The sequence below is a fragment of the Dama dama genome, chromosome 29 (genome assembly GCF_033118175.1).
Source record: "Dama dama isolate Ldn47 chromosome 29, ASM3311817v1, whole genome shotgun sequence".
In the NCBI taxonomy this organism is placed as follows: Eukaryota; Metazoa; Chordata; class Mammalia; order Artiodactyla; family Cervidae; genus Dama; species Dama dama.
Window position 1 is genome coordinate 55,952,267 of NC_083709.1, and position 26,476 is coordinate 55,978,742.

The window sequence follows — 26,476 nt, forward strand, 5'->3', positions numbered from 1 at the left end:
CCAAAGATTATACCTTGATTACATTCCCAAAGGCAGATATGCTGCAAACATGCAGATAGGTATTTCACTTATTTTGTTTTGCACGAACGAACTAAATTTTGTCCTTATTATCTGTGTATTTCAATTTGCTGTGCAGATTTTCATCCAATTTTATTCAGGGGAGGGCATATACATTTTGTAGGGCTGTATCTATCCAATTCTGCCTGTAACGAACACCCAAACATCCTAAAATATCAATTATAAGACAGACAAGTGTAAAGTAAAACTCTGGAGAACATCAAAGGAAAATGGCCATGCATCTGCTCTTTAATGTTTTCCTACGGTATATTAAAATAAAAACAAATTATCAGTCTCTTCACAAGTAGTAATTTATATTCTCTGAATTTTTTCAGCCACAACAACTGGATTCTCTTTTCTGATTTTTGCTGCAGCTTCTGCTTTGTAATCATATGGACAGTTGTGCTTGTCAGAGTAACGGTGAAGTCCACAAAATAAATTTCCACATCGGCAGTCAAACCCTGTACATATAAAAGGAAGCAGAGTCATTTAGGAACTCATAGCAATTAGAAGAAACAAAGCGTAAGTCAGTATAGAAAAGGAACCAGATTTTCATGACTCTCTGTCACATTAAACCAACTGTCATTTTAAATTGTGAAAGTGTTTTCAACCTCTGCTGACCTGGTGAGAAATTCAAGTAACTATCTTCCATAAAATCTGGCAGATATCAAACAGGGTAGAAAAATTTCACAAAGCTCTGGAGTCAGACTGAACTGGATTTAAATTCTAGTCCTGCTGTATACTGACTGACTAATAATGTTTCCGCATGTGAAAACTAAAAGACAACCACGGACAGTTCTGAGATTTAAACGAAACAATTAAAAAGTATCTAAGACATTTTGTGTCTGGCTCAAAGTAGGTGATTACTGTTTAATTCAACTACCTTTCCCCCAGAAGAACAAAGGAAAGAATCGAGAGATGAAGTTTTACTAGTCCTATAAAGGAAAATAATTCAGAAGGCCTGAAGTCAGGAAAGGGTTTCATATGATTAGAGAGACCAATGGAAAGCAAACTCAACTTCTTCTCACTGTCCCCTTTCCAGTCTACTGTGGAAATTTCCTATTCTTGAAAGTTGGGCGTTTTATGTTTAAGACTGACTAGTCCTATAGGGAGTAACCAAGAGCTCTTGAATACCTGTAAGGCCAACTTTCTTTCTGCACATGAAACACCTGTTCTTCTTTGGTTTGGGCAACTCAGGAGCTTTTTCTTCACTTTGAGAAGTACTGGGCTGAGAAACTGAAGGACTGGGCTGAGTGACAACTGAAAAAACAAGGGTAAAAATTAGAAGTTTGTCAACTATTTGGCTGACAATTAAATAAGTCAAAACCAAAACAAAAGTAAGACTCTTCATGACAATGTTTAAACCCTTCTTGAAAGAAAACATATATTTTAAATACAATCTTCTACTTTATTATCACTCCACTAAAACTCCATTAAACTCACTCTAGGACTGGGAAACAAAATCCTAATTCTAGGTTTTAAAGACCTGAGAGATGTGGTCATCTGCTTAGTTTCCACATTGCAAATACCTAAATGCAATCTTCTTAATTAGTACAGCTCAAATTCACTACTACTCAGTAAATAAGGATGCCAACTTCTGAGGTACTTAGCTATAAAGTCATTTTGTTTTTATACTGAAAAGTTACAAGAAAAACTGTAGATAAACCCAGTAAATTTTGACAAGTAAAACCCAAATCATTAACCTCTCAGACTCTAAAATTTCACAATTATTTTGCCATTTTAAAAAGTGCTTTATTTTTGTCTTATGCAGAAAACGTGCAAACCTTTTTAAAAAAAACCAGAAAAAAAAAAAACCCTTCTTTTGAAGATTAGCAAACATTGTGTTTAGGACAATATAAATACTTGTGAAGCTTAAGGATTCCATAGGCAAAACAAGAATTTTTATTAAATTTTTTAATTTACTTTATGATACTTAATGAGAGATATGACCTACTTTTAAAAATCCCTGTTTCTCCAGGTAAAAGGGATCTAAGTTTTAAGTTCACTCATGACATCAACAGAATTTGTCAATATAAAGATAAAACTGCAGATAACTGAGTTCACATTATCTCCAGGTTATTTAAAACAAAATTTAATTCTACCTTTATAAAATTAATATTAATCCAAATCCCAAGAACAGCAAATTGATGCATACAATACTACAATTACTGCCTAAACAATAGGCCAGCATTAATGCTATCAGCATAAATCCAAACTCTACAGCAAACCAACTGGTTTTAGTAACAACTTACTGAAATTCTCACCAAATTCAGAATTCATTTACATTAGTGATATATCCAGTGAGATTAACGGTATAATATTAGACCACTGGTAATATCCTACCTATTACTTATTCCTAAAAATCTACCATGGCAACCTTAATGCATTTTCGTGATGGTATCATGGTAAAGAACAGTCTGTGGAATAGTCTAGGGGAGGTGACAGCCATTTCCCTGGCTACACCTGAAAACTGGACAGTGGTTGTTAAAACATACACAAGACTTTGGTAGGGGAGGGGGGTGGGGGTGCAAGTAGTTAAGAAAGGAAAAATGATACAGGAAAGGCAAAGCAGCAAAGTGCATTCAGGTGAAGAAATAATAAATGCACAGAAATAGTTACAGATCTAATCCAAGAGAGTACTGTTCCAAGATTTTGTTTTTTAAAAAACAGAAACAAATGAAACGGAACAACACTAATTTGGTCAGTTTTTCATCCTAAGGATGGAACTTTGAATACCAAATATGGATTCAACCACCCAACATAAAAATTTTCACCTTAGCTTTATCAATCAAGACATACACGGTTCACATAAGCTTGGCTATGTAATATTAGCAAAAGCAAGCTTCCAAAGCAGATTACATATCCAATGCTATTTTCTCACTAAAGGTTTTAACATTGTGTCCCAGTCAACACTATACCAGGAAATAATGAATTGATCAAATCAACTATGTGCACCATAGAGTATGCAAATCACCGTTCCAGGGTCTAGCAATGAAAAGTAAAAGAGTCAACCTTCTGATGATAACAGAGCACAACCGGAAGTGCTTTAATGTTAAGTTCAGCATAGACTCAGTCACTATTTAATGAAAACCAAAATGCCATTCCACACTGAGTTTTAAACTCCCAGAAGGATCCCACACTTCAACTTGAAAGTTTCAGTGTTCAATATGTTCTTTTGAGTATTTCCTAAAGTACTGACAATATCCAAGACTAAAGAGTTAATACTTTTGATTATTTTTTCTCCGTAGCTTTGCAATTCGATTTTAGTAATTTCTTCTGTTTATGAACAATACCTTCTTTAATGTTTAGATACTTTTAAAATGTAGTGGTAACGTACCTTTTAAATTCATTAAATTCTTGACATTTCCAGCCTTCACATTATAAAGTTTGCTGATTTGTAGGTGCAGAGGTAACGGGGGATGGGCAGAGAAGAGATTAAAGAATCAGATAAAAAGCATACCTGGCTCTGACACCTCTGTTTTCGGGGGAGTTACTTTGTCCTCTCTTGAAATGCTCATTTCTGTCATTTGCTGAGTTACAGGCAAGGCAGCCACAGGCACATTTCTATTTGAGTTCAAGCAAACAATTTTAAAGATGTTAAGGGTACTTCTTGGTGAGATAGGTAAGTTGTCAGTTCAAAAAAAAAAAATATATATATATATAATTTCTAGCGTGATCAAATGGAGCTAAATACTCTAAAAAGGATGCCCAGCACAAATGTCTGAGAATAAGGAGCGCCATCTGATAAATAGCTCATCAATTCAAGCCTGCATATCTGTATAGGTTACAGTGTTCTATCAGAGCCAACCAGAAATATTCAGCTGTGCCTGTAATTTAAGGGCAAAAGGGACAGCTTTGCCAGAATGCCTTATGTAGCAGCACAATCATCTGTAGAGCCTCATTCTCTATAATCTTCACACCTCAATTACAAGAAAAAGCACAGCATTCTCAACACAGTATTCTTGAGGCTATTCAGCAGCTGTGCATTATTATACACACCTTTACTCAATGACCTACAAGATCATATATTAAAGGACACTGGAATCCCCAACTGTGCAACACATGCGGGCATCTAATATATTAACATCCTTATTATAAAGTAATATATATGATGTAACACAACATCCTTATTATTTATTAACATTCATAATTATGTCATATTTCCTCCCTGCATTATTATAAATACTCATAAATGTTTAATCTTACCTTGATTTTTCAGATGTGCTGCCAGCAGCACCTTCACAGTTGTTTAAACTAGCGTCTGCTCTTTGTACAGATGCAGAATCTGAGGTAGGACTGTTGGAACCACTAGCTGTCCCTATTTAAAAAAAGGATTGGTAAGAAATGAAGCAATACTACAAACACTCATTATCAAAACTATTAATAAGTAACAAATACTTGCATTTAATTAGGTTAGTGACTTAAACACTTTTCCACTTTGCTGCAGAATCTGACATTTAAGTGATATCCCAACAACAAAAAAAGTAAGTAAAAAAAGTCACAGCCAATAAAACCTCAAAAAGGGAAAAAGAAAAAGCTAGAAGATGCTTGTAGATGTCACCCATTCCTCATGCAGTCATTCCAAGTACTTGGTGGTTGTTTTAAGTTTCAAGCTTTTCTCAGGTCTTCTCTCCTTGGACTTTCAGCAATGATTCTCAGTCTGAGGCCCCAATTCTTTGTTGTACATTTTGCGGCCACCAGTTCTTCAAATGCGTTATTTCTTGGAAACAACTTACCCATTGGGCTCATTCTGCCACTATTCTGCTGCCTCTGAAGATGTTCTTTGTAGCAAACAGAACACATTCCATTTGTCCTAGGATTCCCATAAAAGCCACATCCTGTACTACACAGCATGGGCCCTGGGGTCTGGTTAGTCTCCTGAGCCATTTTTCTGCTATAAACAGAAAATAGAAATTTTAGAAACCAGAATTTAGTAAAAGGAAAAACAAAAAACAAAACCACACAATCACTAAATTATTATGATAGTCATCATTTATCTTTGTCATCTCTAAACACTGCATTTGTTTCTAACAAAGGCCTAAATTATGTTATTAATCTTTAAAACAGGCTAAATTATGAATGTTTTGTTGCCTTTATAAAACAAAATACATGAAAAGGAACTGTTTTAGCTTGATAAACTGATCTATCATGACTTGACATTTTTAGGACAAAAAAAATTCTATCATTAAACATTAAAATTTCACCTGTCACTGTTTAATTCCTGAAAAGATCACCCTTCCATTGTTTAATTCTTTAAACACAGAATTATGTTTAAATCAATTTTTCTAACTGGTATCTTTAAATCACTTTTTGTTCTACACTATAGGCAGATCATTTCAAAATCATAATTAACTACTGACTCTTCATATCTACTAGTGGTTCTTTAAACCAGTAGTATATGGGATGCAGCTCTAAAGGTTTCCTACACCACCTGAACATATTGGGCCCTTCAATTAATTCTGCTGCAGGGCAGAGCATGGGTACTTTTAAAATGCTTCAACTCCTTTATAGGACACTGAAAAGAGAGCTGGTAGATCATCTAGCTCTTCCTGTTACCCTGGCACCAAAAAGTGAAGCTCTTTAAGAATTCAGGGGTCAGTTGCCCAGGAAATTTCTTTTGTTCTACATTTGACATGTGAAATCTGGGTCTAAGTATACTTTAAAGCCAGTGCCTAGAAACCTGCAAAGCACAAATTATCAGCCACAGATTTCTCAACCAACAGCTCTATTAAAACTTGTAACAAGCGTTTGTCTTCCTCATGCCAGAAAATAATGAAACCTTTACAAGCTCAATTTCTAGACAGCAAAGTAAAGCAATATACACAACCTTTAATAATGGTTAATATTTAATGCTAGGTTACCAGAAACAACTTAATGTACCTTGCTATTCCAGAAGGCTTCATAAAATACAAATACAGTAATGTTTTGCTAAATTTAGTAAAATTTGCTGAGTTAACAGAACATAAATATTTAAGAAAAAAAATTTAAAACCTGCAAGGTTTCCATGTCACCTTAAATTGTGTATTAATGTACAGAAAGCATATTTGGGCATTTTATCAAACGGAGATTGTGTGTAATAATTCCAGTCATTGTCATTTAACTGTACCTAAATGTTGATAATAGAAGTGACTTACAAGTTATGAACATTTCAGGTACATATAGGAAAGTACTTTCAGTTAGAGCTTGTTACTTCCTAAAATTTCATGTTGCTTTTTCCAACCAGCACAAACTAGGATACACTCTTCAGGGAGTTATCATAAAGTATGAACAAGTATTAACACTTTTAACTTATACAATGGAAGAGGACTAACCAAATTTGATGTGGTCTGAATCCTGACAATTATTTCCCCAACCATTTAAATGATAGTAATCTTTCCTTCTGTTAGCAAAAAGACATATTTCAAGCTTGAAAATATTTCAAGCCAATGAAGCTTGCATGGAACTTGACCAATATTTGCAACTTACTTCAGACAATAGTACTAATTTAGTTAACACTATCTCTTTAAATAGTAAGTGGAATTTAGCTGACTCATTTTAGAGCAGGGTAGTGTAAACATTTCAACACTGCTTAGGAAGTTTATTGATAAACACTTTCAGCTGAGTTTTTAAGATTCTGAGTATAATGTATAGAAAAAAAATGCATTATGCATTTATTTGCACGCCCACCACGCAAAATATGTGAATCTTTGCCCTATGCAAAAAAAAAAAGCCACTCCTGGAAGTCCTAACAATTATGCTTAGCTTACCTTCTGTATTAACTTCTGCTATCATCTGAGACTGGCTTAAAGAGTAAACTGGCATAAAAGTCAACTTACATTAATAGTAATCTGATTCTTAAAATCTTTTGTTTATATAAATGCGGGTGGGGATCTTATCCAATGATTTCATATGCAAAGTATTCCAACTTTCTTCAGAAAACACATCTACCTTCAATTTACCATAAATAGCCTCCAAACTGAGACACAGGAGACAACAGGACATTAGTCTTACACATGGCGTCTCATCTTTTCTCCCCCTAGAAAGGCAGCTTTTAAATGCCATCACAAGCGCACAGTTTGCCTTAATATTTCTCAGAAGCTTAGATCACATGGGCGGGCGCTTCAGCCTGTCACAAGGCTGCAATGTGACAGGCTGAGCTGGATGGAGGCTCTCACATAAAGCCTAGTCAACAGGGGCCTCTGAAATCAGCTTCTATTTATATCTCAGAGCCTGCCAACTCCTACACAACCCCAAGAACTAAAGATGCAGCACTTGTACATCTAATATAACAAGCAAACACAACAAAAAGACGCCATTAAGGTTGCTAGTTTTTTCCGAGGTAGCTAAGGAGAACAATCGCAAATCTGAAATGCAAGTATCACCAATCACTCAAAGACAAAATCGTCAGAGTTGTTTATAAAATCCAAGCACAACGAAAAGAGCACAAAGGTAGAAACAACCCTCTTGTTTAGTAGCAATTTTGAGGTGGGTGTGGGGAATAAGTTGCCATTTCCCTATTTGTATTTTAGAAAAAAATACAATACCATTATTACTTAGCATCTTTAATAAAGTTGTTAGGAACTTGAGCATTCATTGTGTCAGCTCTATCAAATATAGGATGAACTGTGTGTGTGTGTACTTCACAGTTTGCGGCCTCCTCTAACTCATAGCTAAAAAACAAAACCCCAAAAAAAGACTGGAGCATGTAACTGAAAAATTCTCCAGCCTCAAATATGAATGAAAAAGGCTTTTACAACTATGAAATTTAGTTCTCTCGGGTGCACAAGACGTTAAGAATGCTCACCCTACCCGGAGTTGAGACTGGAGTTCTAGTCTCCAATCTACCTCTAACTAAGCCAGTGACCTTGGGCAAGCCCTTACTCTCCAGATCTTCGTTCCCTCTTGCCAAATGGAGAAGATTACTGTGATTTTAAAGGCTCCTTTTCAGGCTTAATACAGAGCCTGAGAGAGAGAGAGAAAATAAGGAAGATTAAAACATCTCTCGAGGGGGGTATTTTTAGAAGAAAACTTGAAAAATAAAATTTCAGTATTTTCACCAATTCAGTTCTGAATCCCTACTTTAAAAATAAGGAGTAAAATATAGATTCCTTTAATTTTTTAAGAAAGTCTGAAAATTACCCAAAGGCCAAGTTTAAGAACAGTGGCTCTATGACCTATATACTACTACTGTGTGATCAGATTAATAGGAAACATTCAGTCAATAAAGATAATCCAGCCCTTTTCCCAAAACACAGCTCCACGGAGTGCGTGGAAAAAAAGCAAAAAATTTCGCGTTCATCAGCCTAAATGCACGAAACAAAGGGGAAGGTGCTCCATTTCCTTCATGAAAGGGATCTCCGGCGAGAAACGAAGCAACCTCGATAAAACTGAAACACCACAGTGAAGTCCCCTATCGCCCAACGTTCCAGGGTATTTTAAAACAAGTTCGAATCCCACTGGTCCTCCACCCCTACCCCCATGCCCTTCCAAGCAGAGGCCTGTTCTGCAAAGCCCAACAGGGCCTTCTCCAAAAACCACTGAGTCATGCAGAACAGCAGTTCCGTAGGCCAAGCAGGCCCCTCACCCTGCCGGTCCCTCGCCGACCCCCGACCCCGAAAGGCTCCTCGGAGGAGGCGGAGAAGGGGCGTGCGGCGGGCAAGGGGTTGGGGGCGCGGCCTCTTTGTCTTTCCCTGTTCGGCGGCCCAGGCGGGACGCCACCGCGGAAGGCGGCCGGGACGGATGTGAGCGAGGCCCGGAGCTCGAATCTCCCCGAGGCCGCACGCCGGGCATTGTGTCTCCGACCGTGCGTGTGCGAGCGAGTCCGGGGCACAGGGAACCGGCCTCCGGTCACGACGACAGGATGCCGCCTCCGTCTTTGTGCTTCCTGAGCTGGCAGGCGGGCTCCCCTCCCCCGACGCCGCCATCCGTGGGCCGCTCGGGCTTCGCGGGCTCGCGGCCGCCTAGTCCCCCACTCCCACCCGCGGCCCGGCACCAGCAGCCGGGCGCCTTCCCCTAGCCCCGTACTACTCACTCTTCGACCGCGGGAGCCGGGCTCGCGCACGACGCCGGCGAGGTGGGGACCGGGCCGAGCCCTCCGGGAGGGGCGAGCCGGAAACCCGAGAGCCGCCGCCGCGGGCTGGAGCGGCAGGCGGAGGTGGCGCCGCCGCCGCGGGGTCCTCCTTTGTTCCCGCAGCAGCCCCGAGCGTGGCCGGGACACGCCGGAGCTCGGGAAGTGGGGGGAGGGCCGCGGTGGGGGGAGCGGCGGAGGAGGAGGGGGCGGAGAGAGTAGTACAGAAGGCCGCAGCGGCTAGGGCTGCTCGCGGCGCTCGCCCGTCGTCGCCTCACACCTCCACCGGCCGCGGGTCTGGCTGACTCCGAGGACGAGCGGGGCACGCGCAGCTAAGCCCGGGGACCGCAAGGGTCCGCGAATGGTGCTCTCTGACGCTTCGCTACCGCCGTGGAAGCTGTGCAGCTCCAGGGAACGACGAGCTCCAAACGGTGATGCAGGCAGGTCCGCGCTCCGGCCGACTGACGCGTTCTCTCCGCCCAGCGATGGAAAGAGGGAGGGGGCGGGGTCTGTGCGTCAGCGAAAACCCCGACGGCGGCGGCGGCGGGGAGCGCCTTGACGTCACGTGCCCGACGCCGCGCCTCTGCCTTCAGTCACCCGGCCGGGGAGGCGGGGCCGAGCCTGACTGCGCTGCTGCTGCGCGGAGCCTAGTTACTGGCTGGGCTGCCGGCCCCTGGGTGGAGCTGGAAAGAAATAGTCCTGTGGAGGATGAGTTTCTATTTTTAGCCCGATTGTCAGCCCTCAGCCTTTCTCCTTCCGATTTTCTCAGTCAAGCCTGCTTTTCGCCCTCTGAGTTCTCACGCTTTGTCTAGAATCTTTGGCAGACATTTCCCTTTCCTCCTTATTCTCCCTCCTCACCCACCCTTCCAGAACGAGTTAGAAGGATTGCTTCGAGAAAAGAAAATGAACCCGCTGTTCGCTTCTGGGTCTTCTCGCCTGTGTATGAAGCTCCCAAGTCCAGTTCCCTCACAACCCTTTCGATTCTAAAGTCGAACCTGATGAGCATTGCCCTGCTGCTACCGGGAAGGAGCGGGGCGAGGCGGCGCTCGCTGGCTGCTCGCTCGCCCAAGGTCACGGGTGGTTGTGCAGAGTCAGGAAAGGCTCGCCGGACTGGCTGCCTGCCCTCGGCCCTGGCGTCACGGTTCTGAACAAACTGTTTTGGCCAGCATGTAAAATCCCTGGAAATCGTCTATTCCAGCAAGGCCTCGTGAACAGGGAAAGCACCAAATGTTCTACTCAAGAAATGAAGCTAAGGGACAAACAAGCTAGACGTGAGGGAGAGATCAATAAGAAGACGCTGTAAGAGGAAGTTCAAGAGGGGGCAATTCAGAAATGAGGCACATGCTCCGACTAGTTTGAAAGGGTGAGTTAACTAAAAACACTGAGAACCTTTTCAAAGCACCAACAAAAAAATACTCCATTTGCAGCTGGCTTCTCCAGGTGACTTTCGTTAAACTCAAAAACAAACTTAGTAAGACAGAAAGGACTTATGAAATTTCCTGGTAAACAATAGTCTGATGGTGATTGCAGCCATGAAATTAAAAGACGCTTACTCCTTGGAAGGAAAGTTATGACCAACCTAGACAGAATATTAAAAAGCAGAGACATTACTTTGGCAACAACAGTCCGTCTAGTCAAGGCTGTGGTTTTTCCAGTGGTCATGTATGGATGTGAGTTGAACTAGAGAGAAGGCTGAGCGCTGAAGAATTGATGGTTTTGAACTGTGGTGTTGGAGAAGACTCTTGAGAGTCCCTTGGACTGCAAGGAGATCCAACCAGTCCATCCTAAAGGAGATCAGTCCTGGGAGTTCACTGGAAGGACTGATGTTGAAGCTGAAACTCCAATACTCTGACCACCTGATGCGAAGAGCTGACTCATTTGAAAAGACCCTGATGCTGGGAAAGATTGAGGGCAGGAGGAGAAGGGGATGACAGAGAATTAGATGGTTGGATGGCATCACCGACTCGATAGACATGGGTTTGGGTGAACTCCGGGAGTTGGTGATGAACAGGGAGGCCTGGCATGCTGTGGTTCATGGGGTCGCAAAGAGTCCTACATGACTGAGCAACTCAACTGAATGAAGAAATAGAAAGGATGTTTAGGGCGTGTAATAGTCACAATTAGAGGGGAGTGAGAGGTACCTTCCTTGTTTCCCACGCTTGCTGATCAGAAAAATCACCTGGACTAATTGGTTCAGTTAAGTCTCTGAGTCGTGTCCGACTCTTTGCGACCCCATGAACTGCAGCACACCAGGCCTCCCTGTCCTTCACCAACTCCCGGAGTTCACCCAAACCCGTGTCCATTGAGTCGGTGATGCCATCCAACCATCTCATCCTCTGTCGTCCATTTCTCCTCCTGCCTTCAATCATTCTCAGCACCAGGGTCTTTTCAAATGAGTCAATTCTCATCAGGTGGCCAAGGAATTGGGAGTTTCAGCTTCAGCATCAGTCCTTCCAATGAACATTCAGGACTGATCTCCTTTAGGATGGACTGGTTGGATCTCCTTGCAGTCCAAGGGACTCTCAAGAGTCTTCAACACCACAGTTCAAAAGCATCAATTCTTTGGCTCTTAGCTTTCTTTATAGTCCAACTCTCACATCCATAGGTGACTACTGGAAAAACCAGAGCTTCAACTAAGTGAACCTTTGTTGGCAAAGTAATGTCTCTGCTTTTTAATATGCTGTCTAGGTTGGTCATAACTTTTCTTCCAAGGAGTAAGCATCTTTTAATTTCATGTCTGCAGTCACCATCTGCAGTGATTTTGGAGCTGAAAAAGATAAAAGCCTGTCACTGTTTCCATTGTTTCCCTATCTATTTGCCATGAAGTGATGGGAAACTATTTACTTTCAAATAATCAGCTAGACCCCTCTCTTGTAGATAGTTTTGATTGTTTGGGGTGGAGCTCAGAAACTTGCATATTTAAGTAGTGCTCCAGGTGATTCTTCTTTAAATTTTGTATATTTTGGAGGATGCTGTCTTGTTGCCCTGTGCCAGAATTTTCAACTCAAACAGTTCTCTGCCAAAGTAAGCAGAATACCTAGAACATAACTGAACGTTTTCTTTACAGTTTAAAGTTTTTCAGCCTCCAACTAATAAAAATAAATGGAAAAAAGAAGTTTTTCAGTTCATTCAGTCGCTCAGTTGTGACTCTTTGTGACCCCATGGACTGCAGCATGCCAGGCTTCCCTGTCCATCACCAACTCCTGGAGCCTACTCAAACTCATGTCCATTGCATTGGTGATGCCATCCAATCCTCTCATCCTCTGTTGCCCCCTTCTCCTCCCGCCTTCCATCTTTTAAAGTATTGCTGTAAGCAATTAATGTATTAGAGATATAAGTAGTTTCAGACACTGGTTCCAGGACCATTGAAATTGACTTTCTTGAGTAGATAGATTAGTAAAAACTTCACAGCTACCATTTACAGACCATTTTGGGGGCTAAGTATATATATCCATTTTTACAGATAAGTGAATAATGCCTAAAGAGGATAAGTGACTCCCTTGAGGCACTGAAAGACAGGGAATCAGTAGAGGTGGTTTTTACTGAGGACAAAAATAACTTGGAGATTTTCCCCTTCCCCCATTTTAGTTATTAAAAAGTGAAACAAGATAATATCTGAAGATGTTATTGAAAAAAAGAAGAAAAAAAAAACCAAGGCAAACTGGTTATTTAATAATGTGTAGTATATGTTATGTAACACCTTCTGATAATTTGTCTTTTCTATGAACCATTTATGATTTTCTGTATGAGACTGTTTCAAACAGGAATATACCCTGAAATGAGCCTAGTTTTTAACTATGCTGCTGCTGCTGCTGCTGCTAAGTCACTTCAGTCGTGTCCGACTCTGTGTGACCCCGTAGATGGCAGCCCACCAGGCTCCCCCGTTGCTGGGATTCTCCAGTCAGGAACACTGAAGTGGGTTGCCATTTCCTTCTCCAATGCATGAAAGTGAAAAGTGAAAATGAAGTCGCTCAGTTGTGTCCGACTCTTAGCGACCCTATGGACTGCAGCCTACAAGGCTTCTCCATCCATGGGATTTGCCAGGCAAGAGTACTGGAGTGGGTTTTAACTACCCTAGTCCTTCTCAAAGTATAGTCCTCAGATCAGCAGCATCAGCACTACCTGGGCACTTGTTAGAAACAAAATTTTTCAGACCCCACACTGGACCTGTGGAATCACAAACTCTGAGTGAGCTCACTTTGTCCAACCTGTTAAAACAGGTTCTCCGTATCATTCTGATGCATGCTGAAGTTTGAGAACCACAGAATTACCCCACCAGGCCATAGGAGATCTCTCAGATGTTCACGCCATGTGAACGGAAAAAGGGAAAATTTTTTTTTTCTCATATCACTATTACTGGTGTAACAGATTAGGGGATATGTTTCTAAGGAGTGTTTTGTGTTTGGAGTTCTGAATTTTCTATTGGACTGTAAAGACAAACTGTAGAACACCAAATATATGATAGAATGCTCTTAATATAGTGTGCAAAAGGGCTGTCACCATGCTTGTTAGAGAAGAGTGAAATCAGCCTCTGCAAAAAATAACAGGGAAAGTGGGGCATGCTTGAATTGTGGTGTTGTTAATTGATTGTTCAAAAATACCTCTTCCAGAATTTCATTACATGGGACATACCAAGTGACTGGTAGGTACTGTGTGTTAGTTAGTCTCGCAGTCGTGTCTGACTCTTTTCGACCCTGTGGACTGTAGCCCACCAGGCTCCTCTGTCCCTAGAATTCTCCATTCTTAAACATTCCTTGAAAATAACACTGAATTATATTGTATTCATTTTTTCTCATAAAAATGTTTTGCACACTTACTACGTTCTAGGTAACCACTGAACTGAGTGCTGGAATATACGTTGGTGGGAAAAATTGATCTTACCCTTTTTCTCATGAATCTTTCTGTCATATTAGGGAGAAAGACATCAGCAGTATTATCACATAAATATATAAATATGAGGAGAAGGCAATGGCAACCCACTCCAGTACTCTTGCCTGGAAAATTCCATGGATGGAGGAGCCTGGTAGGCTGTAGTCTATGGGTTGCTAAGAGTGGGACACGACTGAGTGACTTCACTTTTCACTTTCATGCATTGGAGAAGGAAATGGCAACCCACTCCAATGTTCTTGCCTGGAGAATCCCAAGGATGGGGGGAGCCTGGTGGGCTGCTGTCTGTGGGTCGCACAGAGTTGGACACGACTGAAGTGACTTAGCAGCAGCAGCATATAAATATGAACTGGTAAACTCTTTGAAAGAAAGATACAGGAAGCTATCAGAGCATACTGGAGAAGGGCATGGGAACCCACTCCAGTATTCTTGCCTGGAGAATTCTATGGACAGAGGAGCCTGGTGAGCTACACTTCGTGGGGTCACAGAGTCAGACACGACTGAGCGACTAACACACATGGGAGCATATAACCCATGACAATGGATGCTGAAACTCATCCAGATCTGAGTTCCATTGCCAGTCATCCCCATCACCAGTCATCTCCATCACCAATGGATCAAGGCTTACTTCCTTAATGTAGTTGGCTATAGCAAACTGGCATGTCCTATGAGAACGTTAAAACAGTTTGTATTCTACTAAAAATTCAGGTAAAGTCATTACAACTTCACTAATATTTTTCTTTGCAATCTAGGCATGAGCAAAAAGAGGATTAATAACTGGAGAAGAGCAAATTAAATTCAGTTTCTTAGAAAGTAGAAACTGACATCCTTTAAAAATAGCAATAAAAATTATTAGTCCAGTGTAAAATGTAAAAGACCTGGAGTTATTTTAGTTTTATATGTAGCTTTCCATTATGGAATAAGAATTGCTTCTATGGCATAATTGTAATACCCTGTCATGGGTATTACGTTTTTTCTTCTTCTGTGCCTGAGTAGAGCTTGGTGAAGCACAAAGGCTTTGCTGGGGTTTTAAAAACCATTGGCTTTTGTTTGATATTCACATGGTATCCTTCTGTCTCCTTTCTTCGCCCTTTCCCAAACCTCAAAGATCGAGGTAATAAGATTCAATTGTATTTTTATTATTTTTAAAATTGTATTTTTATTATTTTCAAGTAGGATAAAAGGATTTTAGTTTTGTATTTAGAGTGATTTGCTGTGAATTAAACATTAAGAAGAGAACATACCATTATTTAACTAAAAATTTTACTCTTTTATAATATTAATTAAAATATTAGTTAATCCAATTGATTGATTTTAGATTTAGCTCAACAAGTGACTGAATATTTTTCCCCAGGAAAATGATCCAGCAGGTAGAAACTTAATTATTGTATAGACCTTTTGGTAATTTTAAAGCTGTAATTATTTCCAATGAAAAAAACTCGATCGAAGAATCTCCAAAAAAGTAACATGAATGGCTTACCTAATTAATGAAGATTTTTAGACACAATCCAAATACTGTTAACATCAGTTCAGTTCAATCACTCAGTTGTGTCCAACTATTTGCAACCCTATGGACTGCAGCACACCAGACTTCCCTATCCATCACCAGCTCCTGGAGTCTGCTCAGACTCATATTCATCGAGTCGGTGATGCCATCCAACCGTCTCATCCTCTGTCGTCCCCTTCTCCTCCTGCCTTCAATCTTTCCCAGCATCAGGGTCTTTTCCAGTGAGTCAATTTTTGCATCAGGTGGCCAAAGAAGTGGAGCTTCAGCTTCATTATCAGTCCTTCCAATGAATATTCAGGACTGATTTCCTTTAGGATGGACTAGTTGGATCTCCTTGCAGTTGGTCCAACGGACTTTCAAGAGTCTTCTCCAACACCACAGTTCAAAAGCATCAATTCTTTGGCTCTCAGCTTTCTTTATAGTCCAACTCTCACATCCATACATGACTACTGGAAAAACCATAGCTTTGACTAGATGGACCTTTGTTGGCAAAGTAATGTCTTTGCTTTTTAATATGCTGTCTAGGTTGGTCATAACTTTTCTTCCTAGGAGTAAGTGTCTTTTAATTTCATGGCTGCAGTCACCATCTGCAGTGACTTTGGAACTCAAGCAAATAAAGTCTGCCACTGTTTCCATTGTTTCCGCATCTATTTCCCATGAAGTGATGGGACCAGATGCCATGATCTTACTTTTCTGAGTGTTGAATTTTAAGCCAGCTTTTTCACTCTCCTCTTTCACTTTCATCAAGAGGTTCCTCAGTTCCTCTTCTCTTTCTGCCATAAGGGTGGTGTCATTTGCCTATCTGAGGTTATTGATATTTTTCCCAGAAATCTTGATTCCAGCTTGTGCTTCATCCAGCCCAGCATTTCACGTGATGTACTCTGCATAGAAGTTAAATAAGCAGGGTGACAATATACAGCCTTGACATACTCCTTTCTCGATTTGGAACTAGTCTGTTGTTCCATGTCCAGTTCTAACTGTTGCTTCTTGACCTGCATACAGATTTCTCAGGAAGCACATAAGGTGTTCTGGTATTCTCATCTCTTGAAGAATTTTCCACAGTTGGCTGTGAACTACAGTCAAAGGTTTGGCGTAGTCAATAAAGCAAAAGTAGATGTTTTTCTGGAACTCTCTTGCTTTTTCAATGATCCAGCGGATGTTGGCAATTTGATCTCTGGTTCCTCTGCCTTTTCTAAATCCAGTTTGAACACCTGAAAGTTCTTGGTTCATGTACTGTTGAAACCTGGCTTGGAGAATTTTGAACATTACTTTGCTAGTGTGTGAGATGAGTGCAACAATGAGTGGGCATTGTTTGGCATTGCCTTTCTTTGGAATTGGAATGAAAACTGACCATTTCCAGTCCTGTGGCCACTGCCGAGTTTTCTAAATTTGCTGGCATATGAAGTGCAGCACTTTCTCAGCATCATTTTTTAGGATTTGAAATAGCTTAACTCGAATTCTATCACCTCCACCAGCTTTGTTCATAGCAATGTTTCCTAAGACCCACTTGACTTTGGACTCCAGGATGTCTGGCTATTGGTGAGTGATCACACCATAATGGTTATATAGGTCATTAAGATCTTTTTTATATAGCTCTTCCGTGTATTCTTGCCACCTCGTCTTAATATCTCCTGCTTCTGTTAGGTCCATACCATTTCTGTGCCCATCTTTGCATGAAATATTCCCAATTTCTTGTCTCCAATTTTCTTGATGAGATCTCTAGTCTTTCCCATTCTATTGTTTTCCTCTATTTCTTAGCATTGATCACTTAAGAAGACTTTCTTATCTCTCTTTGCTATTCTTTGGAACTCTGCACTCAGACCGGTGGGTATAGCTTTCCTTTTCTTTTTTGCCTTTAGCTTCTCCTTTTCTCAGCTGTTCGTAAGGCTTCCTCAGACAACCATAAGCAATTTTTATGACTCTTTAAATGAACAGAAGCCTTTATTTTTTTATGGAATAAAAACTTAAAGTGAAGTAAATTGGTGAATATATATGCATGTGTATTTATATGTATTGCTGTGGATATCACCTTTTTAAGATACAAAATACTTTGGTCTCAAGAACTTTAAGAAATCTTTGTGACTGAACAAACAAACTAGATATGGATGTTGTATGTTTTACATCTCAGTAAGTTATATGTGGGACTAGTTCTGAAATGACACCTTGGAGCATATCATAACTTGGGCTTATGGGTGTTGGGTGGGCCAGAAGGATAGTCAAGAATGGGGTCAGTGATTTGGCAAGCACACCACAGCAACTGGAATGGCATAAAGCTGGCAGTGGCAATTGGTACTAAGGCCCTAGCTATCAGGCCACAGAAAAAGATAACAGAATGTGAGTAGATACCATCAGATAGGCAGAATTCAATCAGAAGACTGGTAAGAGAGAAATGGGTAGGGTGGGCCCCTGTCCTGGAAGAACATAAATTCTAAGCAGAGAGCCAAGGCAAGTGCCTTATGCTTGTGTAATATTTTTCATTTACAGTGTATATTTGAAAGCATTAATTCAATAAATTCTCACAACAGCCCATTGAGGTAGGTCAATATTAATATCTCTGCATTTGTAGGGGAATTGACTGAGGCTTAGGGCAAATTATGTGTCCTGTCCCATGTCTTTCATTTAGTAAGAGTCAGAGCTGGGAATTTAACTCTAGCCTTCTGTCCCTTGGTTTTGTGTTCTGCTGTCTCTCCAGAAGCATTTCCTCTTTTAATTCACATCATAATTATGTTTCCCATTATAATGTGAACCAGCCTTATATATCTTGTATATTATTCATCTCACCCAAAATTGCGACCTTAATAGAAATTTTTATTAGATCATTTCTTCCAACCTAAGAAGATTACTCCTAGGTTTCATTAGCTGGTTCTGACTTTTCTATCCAGCTTCTATGTGTAGCATTCCTTACATCTAGGACCTGAGCATTTTTAAGAAAGTAGATAAATCTTACTGACTTTACTGACCATAATGTTTCCTTCCTTCCTACCCGCTCTCCCTCCTTCCTTCTTTTTTCCCCTTCCTTCTTTCTTTCTTTCTCTTTCTTTCTTACTTTTGAAAAGATAATATGCACAAGATGCTTAAGATTCATTAGGACAGAAGTGAAGTCCTGCATCATTTCTCTCCCAGTCCAGAAACTAATGAGCATAATGACAGTAGGTAATGTTTGTTAGGCACTGATCAAGTGCCAGGCTTTGCTGTAAGCACTTTATCCATGTTAATATTAGCTTAATTAATCCTCAAGAGTTAGGAAGTAGGCACAATTATTACCCCCATTTTGCCAGTGTGGAAATCGTCAAAGGTTACCCTGGTACTGGACAGTTGAGAGGACTTCTACATGGTGTACCTCAAAGGCTTGGACAGTGAGGTGTTACCCCGGGTATGGTGAAAGGGAGAAGCAAAACTCCCACTGGGGCCCAGTTTCCACAGCTCCCGGTCAAGAGCTGCTTTGTACTTCCGGGTGGGGGTGGGGAGTCCAGCTAAGAGTGAGCATCTCCTCAGCTTTGCCTGGGACTTTCCCAGTTTTAGCACTGGAAGTCCCAGATCTCAGTCAGTTCCTCAGTCATGGGCAGTCCTAGCTGGTTGGTCATTCTAGTCTAAGTAGTATTTATTGTGAGGAAAGTTCAGGGAGTTCATACCTGGAGCAGGTGGGTGGATGACCTACCTCATGGTCATCAAGGAGTTTGGCAGGACCTTCATCGTGAACTCTAGCAGTGAATATCTTTTTGTAAACCCAACTGTAGAAATGGTAAGGTAAGATCAGGGCTGCTGACTTACCCTCTCCACAAGATCAGTAGGGTACCCTCTGTGTGGCAGAGAAAGATAAAAAGAGTAAGAGGCCTACCACATGAGTTGCATTCTGATATATCAGGGCACAAAGGATGCTGATGAGGAACCAAGCCAAACTCTGACTGCAAAAGTTCCTATTCTTTTTGACTTTTAATGTCATGCAATTTAAATATAATGTCCTGCTTCTACCCATAATAGGCCTACAAAATATTCCACTCTTCCTTGTTTCACCTGCAGTCAACAATCTAAGTTACTTCATTATCTATGTTGCACAGATTTAGGGCTTTTTTTTGGGTGTGTGATCTGGAATTAATCTCATTACAACAAAGATAAAATGTCCCTTTAAGTAAAAATCAAAGATTGTATTGTATTTTTTTCTTAAGTAGTCTGGCAGTCTTGATATATTTAGAGTTACAAACAGAATGACTTTTCTTGTTGTTGTTAACTCAGTTACAAATTGCAAAAGGGGTCAGAAAATCAGAGTCATTCCTGTTTCTTGCTGGATAGTGGGTGCCAAGAGAGGGAACAATGAGACTATGGCTTTCCTTACAAAAAGAAACACAAGACATATGCCTGTTTGGTGAGATTTTATAAAGCTTGCCATAAAACCTCATTTGAAAATTGCCCCACCTAAGAAATCATGATAAAAGTGGCCTGCTCCCAGAAATTCAAGTGAAAGAGTCAACCTGTTTTTGCCTCGTATGATTTTAGCTCTGGAATAGTGCTTAATGCAGCACTAAGTGACTGAGGGAGTGACATCATTGACCAAAACTACACTTGACAGAAGTGCAGTAAAGCTCAGGGCTACAGTGCAAAGCCATTGATATTGCAGCAATTGGTTTCTTTTCTGATCTAAAACAAAAGTGATTTTCATGTGCCAGGGGATCTAATCTACTAATGGCGTTTATCCTTCAAGAATCATCATTTTCCTTGGAACATGCCATCCTATGTAATCCGAGCAATAAGAACATCAGAAGCTGACTGGTGGGAGATGTGGCCCTGAAAACACTGAGGGCGCTTTGTCCCCAAGACAGGGATCACTAGGGAGGGAGATGTTCTGAACTCTAATCAGACAAATGTATTACAAAATTTCCACCTCAGACTTTCTCATGGAAGAACTAAGAAATTATGTATTACCGTTAACTTGTTCTTTTTATTGAAACAGTGGACTTTCTGATTCTCCTCAACACATGTTGATTGACCATCGACTCCATAACTGGCCCCTTCCAGAGCAACATCAAGGATGACCTGGCCTCTTCCCCGTAAGAGCTGATGTCTTCCTGGCCTCATCTTCTACTTCTGTCACTCTTCATTGTTTGGCTCCTGCCACTCTGACTTCCTCACTCTTCCTGAAACATGCCAAGCTCTCTTGCTTCAGTGCTTTCCTACTTACTGTTTCTTCCGCCTGAGTAGCTCTTTTTCTAGATGTTTCACTTTATTGATTCCCCATTTAAAGGTCACCCTCACATGGGAGTCCTTTCCTGCCTACCACATAAGAGAACACACACTCACACTCATCTGTGTATACCCGTTTACTATCATTCTCTTACCCTATTTTACTTTTCTTCAGATCCATTTCCTATCACATAGAACATATATACATTTATTTATGTCTTTATTAAATTCCCCCACTATCTTGTAAAGCTCTGTGAGAGGAGGAAAATAGTCTGTTTCTTGTTCTACCCCTTGTGCCAAGAACAGTGTCTGGCACCTTGTAAATAACCAGCAAATAACCGTGGAAAGAATGAACGAGTGAAGAGGTCAGGTAGACTGCTCTGTTATTCATACCCAGGAGGTCAGTCTAACTCAATGTTTTCATGCTCCTAAATCTTGAAGATCATGCATTAAATTCTAAGCTACCTCAGAAATCTTCAAGGTCAACAATTTTACTCTGTCCAGCAAAAGACTCTGGGCACAGGGAGGGTGAATGATCAGTTCTCTATTTCTCCCTCACCTCTTTTCCTATTTCTATCAACTACAACTCTTCTTTTAGCAGTTTTGTATAGTGGACTTCAGCGGGCTTCCCCTGTGGCTCAGTGGTAAAGAATCCACCAGCAATGCAGGAGATACAGGTTTGATCCCTGGGTCAAGAAGATCCCCTGGAGATGGAAATGACAACCCACTCCAGTATTCTTGCCCAGAGAATCCCATGGACAGAGGGACCTGGTGAGATGCAGTTCATGGGGTCGAAAAGAGCTGGACATGGCTGAAACACCTAAGCAAAGCACATAGCTCATGGTGTACTTCAACAAAAGATACCTTATAAATACTGGATTTCTTGAGCTGAAATACACCAAGCAAACAAAAAACAGAAAAAAAAAATTATTAATACTATTTTAGGGAATTTGGGTGAGGGATGTTAATCCTTTGTTTTAACACTTCTATCAGCATTTCTCAGGGAACCCGAAGAAGGATCTGAACTAGGTGAGTGAGTCTGTGCTTAGAGTCTTGTGAAAGCACAGCTTACTCCAGCACAGAATCTGGTGGGGGAAAGGTCTTGAAACAAATCAAGACTTTAATCTTTTAACTGTTTTAGAAAATAGCCTTTAAAGGTAATATGATGTTAGGAAATTTCCATCTTAATCACTTTATATTTCAGTGTTAGAAAAGTTGAGTCAAACACTAGTCACTGTTAACATACACCAGACATTTTTCCTGAAAAATCCTTATTTTGAGAGATCAAATTTGCATCATTAGCAGGGAAGCTATTAGAAAAACAACAGCACCTAAGACTTAAACAATAAAAAATTGTTTAAGATTCTTACCAGTTGTCCACTGTTGACTGTTGAAATGAACAGCTGTGAGCTCTGTACTCCCAGTTTTCACATGGCCCACATGTCCTTAGGGGAATCCTACAGTTGTCATTTAAACAAACATCTTTGTCACATTGGAGGAGGCATCTAATTTCATTCTGTTGGGGTGATGTGTTCTGGGTCTTCACTAAGCAATTGGAAGCATGTAGTACAGTTCAGAACCCTGTAGCAATCAAGGTTCTCCCTGTCCTTGGCTTGCAATGTTAGTGCCCATTGAGAGGAATGAATGCCCCAGGCACCTATTTGGCAATGCTCTGTACCTAGGACAGTGGTCAGTGGGGGAATTTTAAAGAAATTTTAGATCATCTCCGTAATCCTGTTCCTACTGCCTTCAGAGCAGAGTCAAACTTACTAGAAGAGAAGAGGCCTGCTCACTTGTTTTGAATTGCTTGGCTAGACGCTGGCTCCTAATCACCAGCTCTGTCTCAGCAGTTACTTTGTTCTTCAGGAGCTGCCCTGTTGCCTTCAGCGTATTCTCACTTCAGTGTATTTTGTACACAACTTCAACACTTCAATCTTCCTACAATGGAAGCAGGTTTGAAGCAGATTGAATTTGAAATCATAAGACGTGGGTGTATGTCTTACGATTTGTCTTAAAGATTATTAACGATATGTCTTAAAGATTATTCCACTGACAAGTAGTAACAAAACCTCTACCACAGGGTTGTGGCAGGGATCAAACGAGATCACATATCTACAAAAGCAATTTGTAAGGAGTAAAGATCAAGGGACTTCTCTGGTGGTTCACTAAGATTGTGCTTCCACTGCAGGGGACACGGGGCTCATCCCTGATTGAGGAGCTGTGATCCCACATGCCAGGCAGCACAGCTTAAAAAAGGAAAAGTAAAAAAGAGTAAAGGTCAATACAAAACCAAAATATTATTGGCATTAAGTTCTGTTTTATTGTGTGCCTCTTTGACAAGGAAAACCTTCCAGGCTTTCTTCTTGCCTATGGAATAATGTCCACATGCATCAGCTTTTTTTAAGAAGCCCTCTCCTTTATGGCCTATGCTTCAGATCCTCCTTACATAACCCATTCTTCAGGCAATCCAGGCTTTTCACTTCCCAGAACAGAGCCTGCCTTTCCCATATCTGTTTCCATTGTGAACTCAGTTCCTTTTTCCTGGAATGTTCTTCTACTTATTTTAGCCAGTTGAAGACCTACTGTTCCTTTTTTAAAAAAATTTTCTTTCTTTCTTAAATTTTTTTTTTCTTTTCCTGAAGGTTTTATCCTGTTTTCTTCTAAGACATGCATAGTTTTAGGTCTTATATTTAGGTCTTTGAACCATTTTAAGTTTTCTATATTGTGTAATAAAGGTCAACTCCATTCTTCTGGATGTGAAGTATACAGTTTTTCCAGTGGTATTTATTGAAAAGACTATTCTTTCTCCAGGCTTCCCTGGTGGCTAATTGTAAAGAATCCACCTGCAGTGCAGGAGACCTGGGTTTGGTCCCTGAGTCAGGAAGATTCCCCTGGAGAAGGGAATGGAATCCACTGCAGTATTTTTGCCTGGGGAGTTCCTTGGACACAGCATGGTGGGCTACAGTCCATGGAGTCAAAGAGTTGGACACGACTGATCAACTAACACTTTTACTTTCATTTTTTCTCCTGCTCCATTTAAAAATAAGCAAATATGTGTGTTAATTTATATACCCCCTTTCCTAAATGGTAGCATGCTAATGCATATCTTCAGTTAGCATTTGTCATTTAACAATGTATTCTGGAGATCATGTGCTAGAGACCTTCCCCCTCACCCCCTTTCTTTTAATTGATGATGTGATATTCTGTTTTTTTGAGTGGACCCTGTTTTATTCAACACATTTCCTATTGATGGACTTTGGGTTTTTTCCAGTTTTGATATTATGCATAGGGCTGCAGTGAATAGACTTGGGCATATGTCTTTTCATTTTCTGATGGTGTATCTTACATACATTCCAAGAGGTGGGACTGCTGAGTCTCATCAATACAAGGAAAGATATGTCTAATTTTGTTAAATATTGCCCAGTTCTTTGCCATAAAGTTTGCACCATCTTACATTCTCAACAGCGTTGTTTATGAGAGCCTGTTTCTATACATTGTTTACAGTAGTGTTTATTGTCACATTTTGGAATTTTGTGATTGTCATTAGTGGGAAATGAAATATCACCTATTAATTTTTTAAGGCTCAACTCAAGTACCATGTCTTATTAGCCTGAATCAGGCATGTGTAACTTGTTAAACCCAATATTGTACTGTGGCTATAAGGATACATACATGAGCACCCCACCCCTATAAGCAGGAAGCTTTCTGAATGACTGAAAATACTGTCTAGTTGATGTTTTTAAAAAATGTTTCAAGGGCTTGGAAAATTGTTAGTATTCATTGTATATTTGCTGAAGGAGAGATAAATGAATAGGCTCAGAATTAGGAACTTGTTTTTATATACCATTTTAGAGTCTATGATTATGTTTATAATCATTTCCAGTGGGTGTGTTTATCTATTTGGTGGGACCCATGGGAAATTCAGGTGGCTGTTGTGTGTTTTTTTTTCTTTGTCTGAGAAAAGATGTTCAGAGAGATATAGACTTTTTTTCTCTGAACCCCCCGGAGAATGTAGTTCTTTGGCAAATGTATTTTATTTTCTATTTATGTTGCAACTTATAAAGTTCTTTCTTGTCTGTTGTTTGTTTTCAGCCTCATAACAGTGGTGAGACACATGTGTTATCATTCTGCTTCTGGATGAAAGCCTTGTGACTCAGAAAAGTTTAGTAACTTGATCAAAGTTACACAGAGACAACAGAAGCAGAGCCAGGCCTCAAACCCAGGTCTTCTGATGCCAAAGCCAACGTTCTTTCTTGTACACCACAACTGGCATCTGGAACCTAGTAAGAGTTTTATACTTTTTTCTGTTGTTTTTCTTTAGATAGGAACAGCTTTAAAAATCTTATCTTAAAAATAAAGTCACTTAGATCATATTTTCCTTTTAATATGTTATACAACATGATGTCTCATATGTATAATATGTTAAAGGAAGAAGTGTTATATAAGGCTCTATGTGTATACCTCTCCTAAAATGCTCATGTCCTGAATTTGTGTAATCGAGGTTCGGGGATTGCATTCATTGTTCGGTGTCTTGCCAGTGATGTAGTCACAGGAAACATATTGTGAAGATAAAAACTGCCTGTTTTTAAAATACTTTTTAAATCCATAAGGGCAGCTTCTGGTTCTTGACATCAGAGTAAACACACTTATTTATTCCTCTCTCAAAGAAAGAACTTAATACTAGAAGAATAAAAAAGATATATAGTCCACAAAGATGGAGAGAAATATAAATGGTCATGGATAGATGAGGATAGTGTAAACATGCTTTATTAAGTTTACGGCAGAGCAGAGAGGAGGAAGAGGAGAAAATAATACCCTAGAATATGAGAGAGGGGACTGCAAAGATGGAAGTCACTTAGCTCCATGAGGAACTCTAGCAAGGCTTTGGCCTCAGAACTGGAACCAGTTCAAGATGTCTAATAGCCAACTAGTAGGTGTTCTGGAAAGACAAAGTACTCATAATAGAGGGAGGGAATTGCTAAAGAAATAACTTCTTCAGAACTAAAAGGAGATTTTAAACAATGAACAGTTCATAAGACGCAAATCACATAAATTTTAAAAGGATCTGTATTTAGAGATACCATTGTGAAATCTCAGAACGCTAAAGATTTAACGTGGCAGTTTACATCTATGAACCATTACTTGAGGATGTACTCTAGGATGTACTCTAGTAAAAAGATGATGAAAATCACGAAGGGAGAAGATGTAGGATTGTTTAATAAATAATTTAACTTTACCCCACGAGAGGTCTGGCCTTTACCATCAGCTTTTGGGAGATAATCTTTCAACTTGTGGAAGTCTTGCCTGATGAGGTATTATTGTCTTCCTGAGGGTTTTAGGAGTCAAACTATAATAGGTGTGATTAAGGGCAAGGCTTTAAATCACACCTTGGGGGCCTGGGGATTAAAATTGGCCCTGGGGTCAGTAAATCATGTCCTATGTAATGTAGCCTCTTACGTGAACAATGCAAAGAAATAGAGGAAAATAATAGAATGGGAAAGACTAGAGATCTCTTCAATAAAATTGGAGGTACCAAGAGAATATTTCAAGTGAAGATGGGTACAATAAAGGACAGAAATGGCAAGCACCTAACAGAAGCAGAAGAGATTAAGAAGAAGTGGCGTGAATACAGAAGAACTGTAGAGAAAAGATCTTAAAGACCCAGTTAATCATATGATGTGGTCACTCACCTAGAGTCAGACATCCAAGAGTGTGAAGTCAAGTGGGCCTTAGGAAACATTACTACGAACAAAGCTGATGGTGGTGATGGAATTCCAGCTGAGCAATTTCAAATCATAAAA

At 40.3% G+C, this 26,476-nt stretch overlaps 2 protein-coding genes across 3 annotated transcripts in view; one reads left to right on the forward strand and one right to left on the reverse strand.

The window, feature by feature from the left end:
- Nucleotides 1–283: 283 nt before the first annotated feature.
- On the reverse strand, nt 284–9,568 carry ZFAND5 (zinc finger AN1-type containing 5). Of its 2 annotated transcripts, XM_061132311.1 has the most exons (6): nt 9,068–9,568; nt 4,794–4,951; nt 4,264–4,375; nt 3,518–3,621; nt 1,192–1,317; nt 284–518 (listed from the first exon to the last, which is right to left on the reverse strand). In XM_061132311.1, exons 2-6 carry the CDS (start codon nt 4,942–4,944, stop codon nt 370–372), a joined length of 642 nt encoding a protein of 213 aa, XP_060988294.1. In that variant the 5' UTR covers nt 4,945–4,951; nt 9,068–9,568; the 3' UTR covers nt 284–369. The 2 variants fall into 2 exon arrangements, with proteins under 2 accessions (XP_060988294.1, XP_060988295.1); XM_061132312.1 differs by lacking the exon at nt 9,068–9,568 and having other exon boundaries at nt 4,794–5,083.
- Nucleotides 9,569–9,747: 179 nt separating this feature from the next.
- Nucleotides 9,748–26,476, forward strand: part of TMC1 (transmembrane channel like 1) — a 364,253-nt gene continuing 347,524 nt past the window's right edge. Inside the window, exons 1-2 of the mRNA XM_061132306.1 lie at nt 9,748–10,466; nt 24,768–24,958. The gene's annotated coding sequence lies outside the window, so the exon portion shown is untranslated. The remainder of the gene's footprint in view (nt 10,467–24,767; nt 24,959–26,476) is intronic.